At 46.6% G+C, this 17,322-nt stretch overlaps 1 protein-coding gene across 8 annotated transcripts in view; it reads left to right on the forward strand.

The window, feature by feature from the left end:
• The first annotated feature begins 2,744 nt into the window (after positions 1-2,744).
• The window catches only part of AUTS2 (activator of transcription and developmental regulator AUTS2), a 676,911-nt gene continuing 662,333 nt past the window's right edge, over positions 2,745-17,322 (forward strand). For 4 of the 8 annotated variants that reach the window (XM_083714336.1, XM_083714341.1, XM_083714339.1 and 1 more), the window contains exon 1: positions 2,745-4,621. In XM_083714336.1, the coding sequence (XP_083570462.1) occupies positions 4,271-4,621 (351 nt within the window). In that variant the 5' untranslated portion in view covers positions 2,745-4,270. The remainder of the gene's footprint in view (positions 4,622-17,322) is intronic. The other 4 variants (XM_083714343.1, XM_083714338.1, XM_083714340.1 and 1 more) reach the window with 2 other exon arrangements.

The raw sequence follows: 17,322 nt of genomic DNA on the forward strand, positions 1-17,322 counted from the left end.
ATAGGTGCCATTAATTTATCAGCTCCAAATAAAAAGGAGGAGCACTTTTGCTATGGTAGGCTCTTCCAACTGCCTATAGAACAAATCCTTAGAGTTCCATCCAAGCAAAACATAAATAAATCCTGCATTAATGACCGGAACTGACCAGCTGAATACAGGGATGGGCGGAACTGCTGGGTCCTACTCTTTAATTAATTTGTCCTTTGAATTAATTACAGGTTCCACTTCATAATTAATTCAGACACTGACGAAGAGGCCACATTAATTACAGATAGCCCTAGTAAGGCAACAAAATCATGGCTATGCCAGGGCCAAGAATAAACAGAGCATTATATATATATATTTATAAAGCTACAATATTTATGTTTACTATAGCAGATTCGTTTTATATCTGTGCAGTTGCTACATAACCACTTGGAAATCTCAGTTCTGAGAGTGTGGTTCTGATAAGACCAAAGTTGCAGGTTCGATGGGGCAAATGCATATTCCTGTATTGCAGGGGGTTGCACTAGATCAGGGTTTCCCAAACTTGGTCTCCAGCTGTTGTTGGACTACAACTCCCATCATCCTTAGCTAGCAGGACCAGTGGTCAGGGATGATGGGAACTGTGGTCCAAAAACAGCTGGAGACCCAGGTTTGGGAAACCCTGGACTAGTTGATCCTCAGGGCTTGCTTCCAATCAATTCTTTGATTCTATGAATCAGTGCCTGAGATTTGCTTTGCCCACTCTTCACTCCTCGCCACGTTCGTTTCACATCCTGTTTGCCATTGCCATGATAGGAGAACAAGGGAGGTGTTCATGGTGAGTTCCGGCACCTCTTTTTCTAGAAAAATAGCACTGGACAGTACCACATAACAAACACTGGCTCCCAGTACCTTTCCAAGCACAATTGAAAGTATTGGCACTGAGCTTTAAATAGTTTTAGCATCTCCATCCCAATCGTTCAGCCAAGACACTGAGATCCAGCTCCAAGGGCCTTCTGGCAGTTCCCTCCCTGCGAGAAGTGAGGTCACAGGCAACCAGGCAGAGGGCCTTCTCGGTAGTGGCACCCGCCCAGTGGAATGCCCTCCCATCAGATGTCAAGGAGATAAATAACTACACAACTTTTAGAAGACATCTGAAGGTAGCCCTGTATAAAGGTAAAGGTACCCCTGCCCGTACGGGCCAGTCTTGCCAGACTCTAGGGTTGTGCGCTCATCTCACTCTAGAGGCCGGGAGCCAGCGCTGTCCGCAGACACTTCCAGGTCACGTGGCCAGCGTGACAAGCTGCATCTGGCAAGTCAGAGCCGCACACGGAAACGCCGTTTACCTTCCCACTGGTAAGCGGTCCCTATTTATCTACTTGCACCCGGGGGTGCTTTCAAACTGCTAGGTTGGCAGGCGCTGGGACCAAACGACGGGAGCGCACTCCGCTGCGGGGATTCGAAACGCCGACCATACAATCGGCAAGTCCTAGGCACTGAGGTTTTACCCACAGCGCCACCTGCGTCCCTGTATAGGGAAGGTTTAATGCCTGATGTTTTAGGATGCTTTTAAATTTTAAATTTGTTGGAAGCCACCCAGAGTCGCCGGGGCAACCCACTCAATGGGTTTATTATTAATAGGATTGTTATTATTGTTATGCTTTTGAATTATGGTGTTGGAGGAGACTCTTGAGAGTCCCATGGACTGCAAGAAGTTTAAACCTATCCATTCTTAAGGAAATCAGCCCTAAGTGCTCACTGGAAGGACAGATTGTGAAGCTGAGGCTCCAATACTTTGGCTACCTCATGAGAAGAGAAGACTCCCTGGAAAATACCCTGATGTTGGGAAAGATTGAAGGCACAAGGAGAAGGAGACAGAGGACGAGATGGTTGGACAGTGTTCTCGAAGCTACCAGCATGAGTTTGACCAAACTGCGGGAGGCAGTGGAAGACAGGAGTGCCTGGCGTGCTCTGGTCCATGGGGTCACGAAGAGTCGGACACGACTAAATGACTAAACAACAACAATTATTATTATTATTATTACAGTGGTGCCTCAGGTTACAGACACTTCAGGTTACAGGTGCTTCACATTACAGACTCCACTAACCCAGAAATAGTACCTTGGGTCAAGAACTTTGCTTCAGGATGAGAACAGAAATTGCACGGCAGCAGCGGGAGGCTCCATTAGCTAAAGTGGTACCTCAGGTTAAGAAGAGTTTCAGGTTAAGAACGGACCTGCAGAACGAATTATGTTCTTAACCTGAGGTACCACTGTATTATTAAAATATCTCAGGTACAACTTTGCTTGCTATCCAGTGGATGGTATTGGATTTCTTTCTTTCATTCACTAGTGGATATTCACTCCCCCCCCCCCACCCCATTCAGTTCACTGGCTGAATTGCTGCATTTTTCATGTAGTGGCTCAAGGCACATACCGGTAAGTCCTTGCCCCCTCCCAGCTCTTGCAAGGCATCAAGCAGCCCTCTCTGCAGCAATCAACCTTCCTTACCACGACCCCGCCCCCTTCTCTCCCTCCCCCCCCCGCCGCGTTAAAGGGCCAGAGGCTCCCGCGAGAATTCCCTTCCCCATTCATTCCTTCTGGGCTGGAATGGAGCAGAGCGCAGAGGCAGCGCGCAAACTCGGCGCGCATGCCTGCAACTTATTTCGCGCGGCTAGGGGAGCTTTCTTTCACCCTGCGCGGTGGGGATGGACGGGGGTGGGGTGGGGGAAGAGAGAGGAAAGTTAGTCATGTGACCGAGGGGGAGGGAGAGAAAGAGAGAGAGAGGCAGACACACACACACAGAAAGGTAGGGAAGATGTGAAAGGGGCTGGATCCCAGCTGCTGCTGCCGCTGCCGGAGGCGTGCGGGGAGAGCCAAACCGAGATTACATCTTCTCTTATCTTCAGCAGCAGCCCCCCCCCCCCCGGGAAGGATCCTGTATCTCTTGGCCCCGTCTTGTGCCGTTACGTTGTCGCCCCCTCCCCAGTCTGGAGGAGAGGCAGCTTCCCGGAGACCCAGCAGACCCTTTCCTCCTGCCCCCGTCTCCCACCACCAGAGACATTTATTTGGGGTGGTGGTGGCTGTTTGGCGTGTACCCCCCCCTCCTTCTCCATCTCCTCCAGCAGCACCTCTCCCTTCTCCTCCTTTCGGCTGTGTGGCTCCTCCTGGGAGGAGAAAGGGAAGAGAGAAAGAGAAGGGGGGGAAAGAGAGAGAAAGAAGGAGCTTGTCAATTTCCTTTGTGTTTGGATTCTTGGATGCTCGGCGTGGATTCCGTGGCGCTGAACTCTTCCCCACCTCGGGCTGTGCGACTTTGAGGAGGCTGCTGGGGCTCCATCTCTGGGGGGTTGGGGGGTGGGGTTTTTTTTGGGGGGGCAGGCAGCGCTAACCTGGAGAAAGGAGAGCCCAAGGGTGCAGGGTGGAGGGGGAAACTTGAAGCAGGTGGGTGTCTCTGCGCTGGCAGGGCACCCACTCGACCTATTCCAGGTGCGTCGGTCTGTTCCAGCTGGAGGGTTTTCTTCTCTCGCTCGCCCCACCGGATTGAACCACGACGAGGAGATTTTCCGGCGTGAAACAAGACAAGGCGGAGGGGACGGGGGAAAAACCAACCACACACACACACCACCAAATCGGAAGCAACTTCTCCCTGTTTAATCCAAAGCATCTAACGGGGCGGGGAAAGAGTTCCATTTACTTATACGTGTGTGAATATATCCATATATATTTACGTGGTCGCTGCCTTCCATTCTGCAAGCATGAAAAGAAGAAAGGAGCCAACCTCTCGGGTGCAGGAATAGTTTGTCGCCCCCCCCTTTCCCCCCTCTCAATGGATTAAAAAAAATCAAAAAGGGGGGGTGCGGAATCAAGAGACAACCCCGCCACACACACCCCTCCTCACGCTTGCCTGTCTCTGACTTTGGATCAAGGCATTCTGTTCCTCTAATTTATTTTCTGCTGCCGAGGTTGGAAGGAATTACACATATCTCTTTTCCCAAGGAAGACCAGTGACCAGCCATTACTTTCCTGGGTTTGCTCGGAGGAATCTCTCGACATCTCTCTCGCCCGCCCCCCCCCCCGGGTGCTGACATTCCTTGGGAGTCTCCCTTTCTTGCCCCCCTCCTTCTCCTTCTTCCTCCCCCCCTTCCCTCGCTCCCTCCCTCCCTGTATTCCACCGGGGGGTGGGGGGAGACGAAGTTGGAGGGGGTGGGTAGGTGGGGGGAAGAGCAGGAGGGAGGGAGGGCGAAGGCAGTGTGGAGTTGTCCGGGGGTGGGGGGGGGCTCTGTTGTTGCGACGAGAGCGAGCGAGCCATGGACGGCCCCACACTCTGCAACGGCTTTCGCAAGAAGCGGCGCTCCCGCTCGCAGCGCGACCGGGCCAGGCGCTCCAAACGCGGATTATTACAAGGTGCTGCTGCTGCTGCTGCTGCTCCCGGCGGGGCGGCTCTGGTGGTGGTGGCGGCGGAGCCCAGGCGGACGCCCCCCGCCCCGTCCGTCCTTTCTTCCTCGGGCTCCGAGCTCGACAACAATGGCAAGCCGCCGCTGCCGCCGACGTGCCGGCCCAAGCCCCCCAGGAGGAAGCGGAGGGAGTCTTCCTCGCCCGAGGAGGACATCATCGATGGCTTTGCCCTGGCCAGCTTCGTCACGCTGGAAGCCTTGGAGGTGAGGGCGCCCGGGCTCCCCGTCGGGGGTGGTGGCGGCGGGGCTATATTCTAGGGAAGCCCGGAAGGGGAGGGGGCGGCTGGGTTTGCCCTCTCGCTCATTGTTTGCTGACTGTGGGTGGGTGGGGGGTAATGGCAGCAGAGAGGGGTGTGTGCGTCGAGGAAGGAGGGTGTGCACTTTGGGGGGGGGGTCTTCGTTCCTCTCCTCTGGTCCCTACTGCTGGGATAACAATGCAGACCAGGAATCCCCATCTCTCTCTTTGCCCCCGCCCCAGAATCCCTTGGCTACTCCAAATATTTATAGGTCGAGGTGGCTTCTTTCCCTGCCTTGCTGTGCGCTGAGTATATTTATTTTTGTTTGGGCTGCAGTTTGATGGATGTGCTGCTTTGAGGAGCGAGTTGGCTGGGTGTCTCTCCCCTCCCTTCCCCTCGCTCTCTCCAGCTGTTGGGGAGTGGTGGTGGTGCTTTATGTGTTCGGAGGTGGGGAGGGAATCGGGGTGTATTCATTGCGAGCGAGAGGGGGGGTGGGAAGAGGAGGGGCTTGGAGGAACTTGGAGGTGGCGGGGGGGGGCAGAAGGAGAGACGGGCAACGGCATTGGACTTGCATCTCCTTTATGCTCCAGAAGGGTTGGTTTATTTATTTGCTGGCCCTTTAAAGCATGGATGGAACGAAAAAGGGGTGTGTGTCTGAATAGATGTGCAAAAGAACATCCCCTGGCTGTCATCTGAAGGGCTGCTTGCAAGTGGAACCCGGTTGTCAATGCCGCCTTAATTCCCTTCCTCCCCTTCTTTCTCGTTGCAATAAAAAAAAAGTGCTTTTGTGTGTCTGGTGTGGACAAGTGGAGACTTCTCTTTATTCCATGCAACACTCGCTGGGTGCTGCTTTCTTCCCCCTCCCTCCCCACAATGCACTTTTCTCCTTCAATGTTTCATTTCTCCTGGGGAGAAAGGGGTATGTGTGTGACATCAAGAAAGGGCAAGTTGGAAGATGATGGGCAGGGTGAGATCTTACCTTGACATGATTTCTTGGGGAGAGGAAATCAGACTGGTATCGCTGAAAGACAATGCCAGTACTATGCACATTGTCACAAACGTGGTGTGCAAGGGAAACAGGAGTTGTGGAAGAAGCATGTGGCTCCCCCCTCCAAATCTGACAGTTGAGGGTTAACATAATACCATTATTTCCCAGCTTCCTTCCATCTCTCCCCCCTCCCCCCGCTTCTTGACCCCCATATTTTAGGGCTAATTTATTGGTTTTGTCAATTTCATTCACTCCCTTTTCCCAAATCAGTTTCGCACAACTTTTTGGCCTTGGGTTCCCTGTTCTTTTTCATTGTGTTTACATTGCATGGCATTCAAGGTTAGACCTTTCAAGCTTAGGTGTCTTTCTAGAGTGAGTATGTGTTAATCCAACATGTCCTTGCCTTTTGGTATATCAAGATACCTACGTGTTTTATTTCTCTTGAGTTAAAGGCTGATTTGGATAATGGTTGCTGGCCCTTTAACTTGGGGAGAGAGAGAGAGAGAGAGAGAGAGAGAGAGAGGGAGGGAGAGGGAGAGGGAGAGGGAGGGAGCAAGCACACTACTCTGTTCCAACCCCCCTTTCAGAATATGTGACAAAAATGCCTCCAGTTCTGATGTTCTTGTGAATTCAAAACAGCTGTTATGGTGTCCCTGGTTGTATAGAAACATTTGTGTACCAGTGATTTCCACTTACAATACCCACCTGGTGGTAAACTTCCTTGCAATCCATTCCTTCAGTCTCTCTCTCACCCCCACATCCCCACCAGTCAAAAATCCCTTCCTTCCTTTATTTGAAAAATAGAGGGATTCAAGTTTTGGGGTTTCTCCCTCAAAAGCTACTGACATGCATATGAACTGCCGAGTAGGCCAAGCCCACCTTATAAACTCTCCATACTTGCAAAGCATTTTCCTTTTCTGAATTTTCTGGCATTCATTAGTTTAAAACACAAGCAAGGACAATAATCGCTGAAATGCATGAGGTATGGGATCAAGAAATATTGAGCTGCATGCTTTTATGGTGGGGGTGGAGAGGAAGGCTTGGATATCATTATGTGGTGGTTTGAGGTTTGGCAAGTGTATACATTCTTTCTAGGTATTAGCACACAGTGTTGCCATTTGCTGTTGTTGTTTGAGTAGTTTTGGAGCTTTGCTTATATGTATCTTGGCTCTATGGCCCCACAGTTTGCACTCTGTATGCAGCTTGGGGGTCCGTAGGAACATATTCTCCCATATTTTCCTGCCTATACAGTAAGATCATTAGCTGAGGCCTTTCTCTTTAGTGTTGTCACTTGCTGAAGTGTGTAACACTCACATGGGCTTTTTTGTGGTGGCCCCTTGACTTTGGAATAGTCCCCCTGGAGAGGCTGGACTTGTATTTGACACAGTGCAATCTTCTTGGTGCCAGGTTAAGACTTCCTTGTTTGCCCAAGCATTTTGAAAGTGTTCTGTTCCTATTCAGGGTGCTTTTCTGTTGTCTTCTAGGGCATTTAATTTTTTGATGATGGTTGATGTCTTGCTTTTATTGATACACACACACACACACACACACACACACACACACACACACCATCCTTGGATCCATCTGGATGAAGGGCAGGTCAGAAGTTATTAAAATAAACACACTTGAAAGAAGTTTAGACTGAGATCCACCTCCACAGAAATCAATAAATATTCCATTGATTTTAGTGGACCTTATTCCTTTGAAAAGATGCTTAGGGTGACAGCCTCAGTTGTCTTATGGTGCCAAGACAAGCATACTCTCTCAAATGCTATTTTGAAAATAATTGTCGATGAGCAACAACCTTTCAGCAAGGGGCTGACAGTAGACAACATAGGTGTGCAGAAAGAGGGAGTTTGGGTGGGTGAAACTTGTCACATCACAATGGATCTGCAAAACTCACATTTGCTGGAGTCCCATGCTCTGTGTAAGTAGATGCAGAAGAGCGGCTGTTAGGAAAGTGTGCCAGCACAATTGGCAACAACTGTTACGTCTAAGGAATGTATACACAGGGAGCATTAACTGGCATGGTAAGCTGGCACGACACAATGGTTAGCATTTCAGAATTGGACCAGAGGGACCTGGGTTCAAATTCTGACTCTTGCATAGGTTTCAGCTCCCTGGGGCCTTGGGTGCCCAAGCACCCACAAAATTCCCCATGAAGGGGCTGGGCACCCACAAAGGCAGTGTCAGAGCCATGCATGCTGTATGGCACCCATGACTCTGGGCACCCACGGACGCGGGGGCAAGTTGGCACTCCTGGACTCACTGTATGACACTAGGCCTTTCTCACAGGGTTTAAAGGAAGATAATATTGGGGGGGGGGGAGAGCAGAGAACCATGTACTGTACCTTGAGTTCCTTGGAAGACAGGCAAGATAGAAATATGGCAAAAGTACAAGTAATAAAATTATTATTATTATTTCTCTTTCTGGCTGCAAAAATACGAAAAGGACATTACCCCCAAATTATTAAACCTATGCTGTCTGGGTGCTATTTTTATTTATAATCTGGTTGTCATGCTGTTATTTATTTATTTGACTCACTCTTAACTTCCATATTTTATAATAAGATGTATTTTAATCACTCCAGATATCATTTATGTATTACAAAGCTATTTGGATATATTTTGCATATTGTGATATTTTGCTCGTCTTCTTGTTGGTTCTGTTTTGAGTGACTGCACAATGAAGGATCTGTTTTAATAGCGCAGTTGGCTGGAGTGTGGTGCTGATATTGCCAAGGTTGCAGGTTCGATCCCCGTATGGGACAATTGCATGTTCCTGCATTGCAGGGGGTTGAAATATATGACCCTCAATTCTACAATTCTATGATTCTAAGTCCACTTAAGTGAATGCATTTTCAGAATCTAGGGGGTTTGTTGGGGTACTTTCTGGGCTGCTCCAGTTCAGACTGTAAGTGTAAGTGCTGCATCTCTGAACGCTTATTGCCATGACAAATAAATTATATGCAAGTGAAAAGATTGTATGCCAGAAGTCTGGGTGAAGCCTTTTGCCCTGACATACTAATTCTCTATAGACCATGAGTTTGTTTGTCATACGGAAATATTCAGTGTTTTTTTTCTAAAAAAAATATTTAGGGGGTACTCTCATTTTCCTAGTCATATTGAAATACCGCCTCTCAATGAGGCCAAACTTAGATCCACAAAATGTTTAGGGGAATGCATACCCCTGCTTCCCCCCAGAAGAAAGCAATAAAGGTAAAGGACCCCTGACAGTTAAGTCCAGTCGTGAACGACTCTGGGGTTGCGGCGCTCATCTCGCTTTACTGGCTGAGGGAGTTGGCGTATGTCTGCTCTGCAGACAGTTTTCCCGGGTCATGTGGCCAGCATGACTAAGCCGCTTCTGGTGCAACGGAACACCGAAACCAGAGCAGTGTACAGAAACACCGTTTACCTTCCCACCAGAGTGGTACCTATTGATCTACTTGCACTTTGGGCTTGCTTTCAAGCTGCTAGGTTGGCAGGAGCAGGGACTGAGCAACGGGAACTCACCACGTCGCAGGGATTTGAACCACTGACCTCCCTCCCTACTATTCCCCAGATACCCGCAGCCTGAAATGGGACACTCCAGGAAAAACTTTGCCATTCAGTATATAAAATTGGTGCAGTGTAGGAATGAGCAAATCTCTCCATTTCTCTTTCAGTTACAGGGAACCAGGCAGAGGGCCTTCTCAGTAGTCCCTGTGGAATGCCCTCCTATCAGATGTCAAGCAACTAAACAACTTTCTGACTTTTAGAAGACATCTAAAGGCAGCCCTGTATAGGGAAGTTTTTAATGTTTGATGTATTTCAGTGTTCTAGTTTGTTGGAAGCCACCCAGAGTGGTTGGGGCAATCCAGTCAGATGAGTGGCATATAAATAAGTTGTTGTCGTTGTTGTTGTTGATAAGTGCTCACAACTGCTCTGTGTGGTTGGGCTGACAGTTCTTTTTGTACTGCTGCAGTACAGCACATATTTAGTCTGATTAAAACGATGATCCTGGATTCTGATATTTCTTGGATTTGCTATTAAGTGTGGGTGTCAATGTTGCACCGAGGAGGCAGGTTGTGTTTCTGCAGAATAGAATATAGACTTCAGAGTTTGTCCCTGTTGTCTGTAAATAGGTTTCAAAATATTGCTTTCCTTAACACAAAGCTGCTCACAACAAGGAGAAGCTTAAAGGATCCTCATAAAATTGGTTAAATCAAGTGAACACCCACAGTGGAACATTCACGGCTGGAATAAATAAATATGCACCTGTGATTTGTGAATTATGGGGTAGGGCAGGCATAACTCCTGTGTGGTGCAGTGGCTCAGTGTTCTAAGCCCCTTCAAGGAGATTTCTCCCCGACCTTTTTGTGGATTCTACTTTTAAGAACGACAATCCTTGTCCTTTTGTCAATGGTGGATATATAAGTGTCTAAGTCTATCCAATTGCTCACTAAAAAAAGCAACGCCATTAAATGCATTTAAACACATGCCCCATCTGCACTATATGTAGGGTTGCTATATGTCCAGAATTTCTGAGACATAACCGGCATTTGCAAGAAGTGGAAAGCACTGAAATGTCTGGGAAAATCCGGATTTATGTCAGTCCGTGTTGGAAGTGCAGATTTTGGTGAATTCCATTACAAATAGTTCAAAAAGTCAAGTGGGTGTTTTTTTTGAGATTTTGCAGATTGTGTCTGGATTTCAACTTTTTGAAACATGGCAACCTTGCTGTACAGTATTGTACCACGTTAGGCAGTCATAGTCACGGGAATCCCGGGAAGTGTCATTTGTTAAGGGTGCTGAGAGTTTCTAGGAGACCACTGTTCCCCACAGCGGGCAAGGCCAAGAGATGTGGTCTTCCTCCATCCTCAACACGCTAGCACAGGAATGGGCAAACTCTGCCCTCCAGATGTTTTGAGACTACAACTCCCATCATCCCTGACCACTGGTCCTGTTAGCTAGGGGTGATTAGCATATCAGAGAGTACGTATCTGAGTAAGGATTAGGTAGCTAAAGGTGTGTAGCACCTGTCAGTAGGGTATGAGGGGCTTCCTTCCTTACAGACCCTCTTGAGGGCTAAGGTCAGTAGAGAGGGCAATTTCTGTGGCAGCCCCATAGCTGTTGATTTACTTTGCCACAGAGGTCTGCCTGGCACTTTCTGTATGTAGTTTTCATCATATTCTGAAGACACGCATCTTTATCCTGGCAACTAACTCCTCTCTTTCTATTTCTCTTTCTCTTTCTCCCCCCCTCTCTCCCTCTATCTCTTACGGACCCACCCTAGTCTCTTCATTGCAATCAGTTGTTTCTGTTCCTAATAGAATCATAGAACTGTAGAGTTGGAAGGGATGGCAAGAATCATCATCAGCCTTCAATGCAGAAATCTCAACTAAAGCATCCACGACAGATGGCCATCTAACTTCTGCTTAAAACCCCCAGGGAGGGAGAGCCCACAACCTCTTGTGGGCATCAGTTGCATTGTCAAACACCTCTTATAGTCAGAAAGTTCTTATTGAGGTTCAGTTGGAATCTCCTTTCTTGTAACTTGAAGCCTACCCTCCAGAGCAGGAGAAAACAAGTTTGCGCATAATATTGCGCATCAAATGGCTGTAACCCACCCTCAGACCTTGCAGTGAGGGGTGGATAAGATCAAACCACTCTCGTTATAATTATTAATACATGTGTATAAGTCTGGCTCTCCAGGATATAGGGTTCATCAGTTTTGCATTGCCGAACTTGAACTATTATGCCCGTTGGCTAAATGACCTCCAGAGAAAGTGCAACGGAATCTCCAGGCGCAGGGAACAAATGTTCAGCAAGACATTATCTTGCTTGCTCTCCAAATCTGCATCATATCATTCCATCCACTGAGTGAGCATAATTGTAAGCAGTTGCTCAATTACGTTTCATGCGATCCAGCCAGATGTTGCTTGCAGTTGTTTTGTGTTCTGAACAGAGGAGGAAGAAGAGTGATGCAAGGATGTTGCAGAATAAGAAACCTCGTTCCTTTTTGAGACATCTTAAGCATGGTGCTAATGGACAGATGTATAGGTCATTATGTGTTTACTACAGCTGGCCTACTTTGGTATTAAAAGAACTTGCCGTATAATGCGCTCCATTGTTTGTTCTAACAGTGTTAGGACATCATTTGTTCTGAGTGTAAATATTTTTGGGATTGTTTTTATGTTGAGGTTTATTTTGGAAGCTTCATAGTAACCTGAAGGTCAGCAACATTTTCTTTGGTCACTAACCTGTAGTTTTGAACCTACAGTTCTTCATACTGCACTTACCCCCCAAACCAGAGTTGCCAGGTGTTTGATTCAATTTTATTTCAGTGGGTCAATCCAATGTTCCTAATTCCCAGAGGAGTCTGGGTTAAACTGCTTCCTTAAAAGACATGCACATTTATTTAAGTGTGCGGACCAAGGGTCTGGATACTGAGCCTTATGAGGAACGGTTGAAGGAGTTGGGTATGTTTAGCCTGGGAAAGAGGAGACTGAGAGGAGATAGGATAGCCGCCTTCAAATACATGAAGGGCTGTCACATGGAAGGTGGAGCTAGATTGCTTTCTCCTGTTCTGAAGTGTAGAACATGAACCAAAGGAGATTCTGACTAAACAGCAGGAAGAACTTTCTGATGGCAAGAGCTGTCTGACAGTAGAACAGCCTCCCTGGGGAGGTTGTGAACTCTCCCTCCTTGGATGTTTTTAAGCAGAGGTTGGATGGACATCTGTCATGGATGCTTTAGCTGAGATTCCTGCATTGCAGGAGGTTGGGCTTGAGTTGTCTTGAGGGTACCTTCTATGTTTCTTTTTTAAATATATATACATTTTTATTGGGTATTTTTTAACATATCATTTCCAACAATCATTTAACATAACTTCTTGTCTTATGCAATATTTTAGACTTCTGTCAACAACTTCTGAAGATTTTCCGTTCTCTATCGCTTGTTCTGAATTTCTTAACTTCTCTATTACTTTTAATTGTCCTTAACTAATAATTCTCATCATAGTCTTTCTTGCAATGTTTCAAATAGTCCTCCTTACAGAACTTCTTGCAATCCTACTAGCGTAATCTGTTTATTACAGTTGCTTTTCAAATAGTTCAAATATTTAATCCAGTTTTCTAAGAATCTCTGATCCCGTCTATGATTCTAAGTGGAGACAACTCAAAACAGTGACCAAGAGGAAGGTCCTCTTTCTGGGCCGCTGGATGTCCCAGAACGGGAAGGGAGAGAGCCAGATGAGCCAATTCTCACCCTGCCTTCTGAGAGTGAGGCTCTCACAGCTGGTTGGTTGAGGGTTGGATTGAAGTCTTCTTGCCAAGGTTTCTCTGCGGTCAGTGCAGGTGCGAAGGGTGCTAGCCCCCTGTAGGAGTGCATGCCTGCAAGATCCATCTTCTCGCTTGGGATGGGAACTGCACAAATTACAGATCCCACCCTGTTCCTTTAAAACAGTGGTTCTCAACATGTGGGTCCCCAGATGTTGTTGGATTACAACTCCCATCATCCCTGAGCTCTGGCCTTGCTAGCTAGGGGAGATGGGAATTGTAGTTCAACAACATCTGGGGACCCACAGGTTGAGAAAGGCTGCTTTAAAAGAAGAATGGGAGGAGTGTGTCAAATGTTGGAGCCATGTCTTTGCTTACACCTAGCCATGTATCCTAGGCTTTATTAATGTACCTGTTGGGTCTTGTGAGCTGTACCCTGAGCTGATGAAGAGGTTGTGTGCAAGAGGTTGTGTTTAATCCAAGGGTGGGTGTCAAGGCATCTGATCCTTGGCATCTGGTTCCCAACCCCTGTTGTAAGACTCACTGAATCACAGCATCGTGCTTACAAGACAGTTCCCAGGAAGTAGCTTTCTTCTGGATTTCAGAGCTCTGCAGAGCTTACAGTACTAAAAGGGAATTGATTTAAATGTAACGCCAGGAATGTCACTTTCTTTCGCTCATCCGAAGGATGTCTATTCCTCTCCACGAGGCAGCTTATAGCAGCTCACTAAAACAATGCATCATAATAACGCCATCCTGGTACGGAGACAAAAATGAAATGGTGACAAAAAGCCAACAGCCCAGAAAGGACTTGAACCTTTCTTAGAAAGGACTTAAGAAAGGATTCAGAATGGTTTAAAACTTGAACCTTTGGAACTCACTCCCACTGGAAGCAGTGATGGTCGTCAACATGGACGGCTTTAAAAGAGGATTAAGACAAATTCATGGAGGAGAGGGCTATCGATGGCTGCTAGCCATGATGACTATACTCTGCTTCCATGGTCCGAGGCAGTAATGCTTCTGAATATCAGTTGCTGGAAACTGCGCTGAGGGGAGAGTGTTGCTCTTGTGCTTGGGCCCTGCTTTTGGGTTTCCCACGGGCATCTGTTTGGCCACTGTGAGAACAGGATGCTGAACTAGATGGGCCATTGGCCTGATCCAGCAGGCAATAATAATAATAATAATAATAATAATAATAATAATAATAGTAATAATTTGTTATTTGTACCCCACCCATCTCATCATTTTTAATTTGTATACTGCCTTTCTATCTTACAATACTCAAGGCAGCTTACAAGCTGAAGAAACAAAAAATGTACATCTTATAACAATCTAATGCAATACAAAAATGTGATATTAAAACATAACTTTAAAATAGGCAACCTCCATCAAAAAAGTAACATTCAACAATCATTAGAATAGTATAAAATAATAATATCAACATATAAAAGTTAAACAGAAATCCACTCAACAGTTACAATAATATCTAAACTATAATCAATAAAACAACGGCAAGCCACAGTTCATAAAACAATACAATACACATTGAGAAGTAGAGACTAGAGGGTAGAGCAAGGCAGGTGGAAAGAGGCCTTGCCTGATGGAGTCTCTCCCCTCACAGTTCTTCCTCTAGGAACAGCTCCCTTATGAGGAGTTTCCCCAGCCACTCTGGGCGGCTTCCACAAAGATTAAAAATACATTAAAATGTCACACATTAAAAACTTCCCTAAACAGGGCTGCCTTCAGATGTCTTCTAAATGTCAGGCAGTTGTTTATCTCTTTGACAACTGATGGGAGGGTGTTCTACAGGGCGGGTGCCACTACCGAGAAGGCCCTCTGCCTGGTTCCCTGTAGCTTTGCTTCTTGCAGTGAGGGAACCGCCAGAAGGCCCTCGGAGCTGGACCTCCGTGTCCAGGCAGAACGATTGGGGTGGAGATGCTCCTTCAGGTATACTGGGCTGAGGCCGTTTAGGGCTCTATCTTCTTATGTTCTATAACCAAGATGCCATTTTAAAAGCCCAGCTAAAAGCTTGGGAAAGTAGGCTGGTTATGGTTTTGCTATCACTTATTGCATACAGCTGGTAACCAGATTCCTGTCAGCAGGACTGTCAGATAGCTCCAACAAAAACAGAAATGAGAGGGATGTTCAGGGCTGGCCTAAGACATTTTGCTGTCTGAGATGAAGCAGAAAATCCCTCCCACCGCAATGGAACCTGACTAGGACAATGAATAGTCACCAGGCGATAACTACCTTCCCCTGTTATCTTGGACGTACCCTCATAAAAATATATTCCGCCTTTGCTCAGTGTTGTCGAGTGCACATTGAGCATTGGGTTGGACTTCCAAAGTCTGTTCCCTGGGAAGAGGGGTGGATTGTAAAACCTTTCAGGGAACTATAGTTCTGAGGGGAATAGAGGTGTCTGCCACCAGCTCTCAGCACCCTTAACAAACTACAGTTCCCAGAATTCTTTGGGAGAAGCCATGACTGTTTAAAGTGGTATAATACTGCTTTAAATGTACTGAGCTGATGTACTGAGGATTCAGTACTGCCAGGGCTGGCCCACTCATGAGACAACATGAGGTGACCACCTCAGGCAACAAGATCCAAAGGAGCATCAGACCCTGATGTAGATCTTTATTACCCCCTTGTTCCTGAGGTGACTTTCACTCACCCCTTCTTCCCTGGCAGGGAGGGGGACGTGGCATTTTGTGGTTTGTCTCAGGGGCCAAAATGTCTTGGGCTGCCCCTCTGTATTGCATTGGGTGGCCTCTTTAAAATTTTTTATTTCTAGGCCTGATCATTTTGGTTTGGCGACGAGACCCCGCTGTATCCCGCTTGGGAGCTGACCTGAAAGGCGTGCAATTATCTCCAGCTAAATTAGTAGTTTGATCTTCATTTGAAGCGGAACAATACATTTGAGCCGGATGAACCTTATTAAAAATAGCCCAAGTGCTTGAGTTCCTGCAGAAGTCTCCGATGTAATTAATAAAAATGGAGTTTGGAAGTTGGGAGGGTGGAAATATGAACTCTCCCTTCCTTTTTTGAGTTGTACTTCAGATAGATGTGGGAAATCTACCTCCTACCTATTTCTATCTGTCCATATATTTAAAGTTTCACAATTTTGCAGGAATTCTCCATTCCGTAATCTATGAACTTTGCTCGCGGTCCAGTTTGCTAGCTGCTACAAACCTTCATGCCTTTTCTCCTACAAGAAATCCAGTTTGATGTACTAGATGGGATTTTGCATTGTACATTCATGCTGATCTGTGTTCATGATGCTACTATATGTGATCCTACTTTCAATACTGTTTATTTACGTTGTTGCATTTATGCCCAAACTCTTTCCTCTGAGGAGCTGAAGCTGGCACACATGGTATGGCCCCTCTTCCTTTACTTTCCACAACAACCCTGTGAGGTAGGTTAGAATGAGTGGCTGTGAGCCCAAGGTCAACCCAGGGAGTCTTATGGCTAAACGGGGATTTGAACCCTGGTGTTTCCCAGGTCTCAGTCAACCACTTTATTAAAAGTTTCAACATAACAATTTATCAAAGATACATCAAGCTCATTTCCCCCCTCCCCCTCCCCCAAAAACAACGCCCCAGCCCCCCCCAGACTTCCCTCAGCTCCTCTCCCTGGTTTTTCAGCACATTCTATTCTCTGCATGTTATAAGATTGTAAATATCCTTAGTTTTTCTGTCTATATATTGCCAATACAAGATTTGTGAATGTTTATTCAAAGCCCGCCAAGGAGTCCAGTTCAGTTTGTTGTTTCTTTAAATACTTTGTAAAAGGCTCCCATTCTTCTTTAAAGTCAAACACTCTAACCACTACACCACACTGCCTCTGTTTGCCTGCAAAAATGTTGGGGGAAATGTATTGCTTTATTTCTGATCAGTGCATGCCCCAATGCTTCTGGTTAAGACTGTGCACTTTTTCCACACCACTAGTGTGGTGGGTTGTTGTTTCAAACTGCTTTTAATAATAATAGAATCATGCAATTGTAGAGTTTGGAAGGGTACCAGGGGTCATCTAGTCCAACCCACTGACATGCAGGAATCACATTTAGCTAAAGATTCCCTGACAGATGGCCACCCGACCTCTGTTTAAAAACCTCTATAGAAGGAGAGCCCACCACGTTATGAGGTAGTCTGTTCCACTGTCAAACATTCTTACTGTCAGAAAGTTTTTCCTAAGATTTAGTTGGAATCTCCTTTCTTGTCATTTGAATCAATTGGTTCAGGTCCTGCCCTCTGGAACAGCAGAAACAAGCTTGCTCCATCTCCCACCTGACAGCCCTTCAAATATTTGAAGAAGGCTATCATGTCACCTCTCAGTCTTCCCTTCTCCAGGCTGAACATATTGCACTATAAAAATCATAGAAAATGGATTTGGAGATAGCGGCTTAACCTGTTTTTATAAGAG

The sequence above is a fragment of the Podarcis gaigeae genome, assembly GCF_964106915.1.
Source record: "Podarcis gaigeae genome assembly, chromosome: 15".
Classification (NCBI taxonomy): domain Eukaryota; kingdom Metazoa; phylum Chordata; class Lepidosauria; order Squamata; family Lacertidae; genus Podarcis; species Podarcis gaigeae.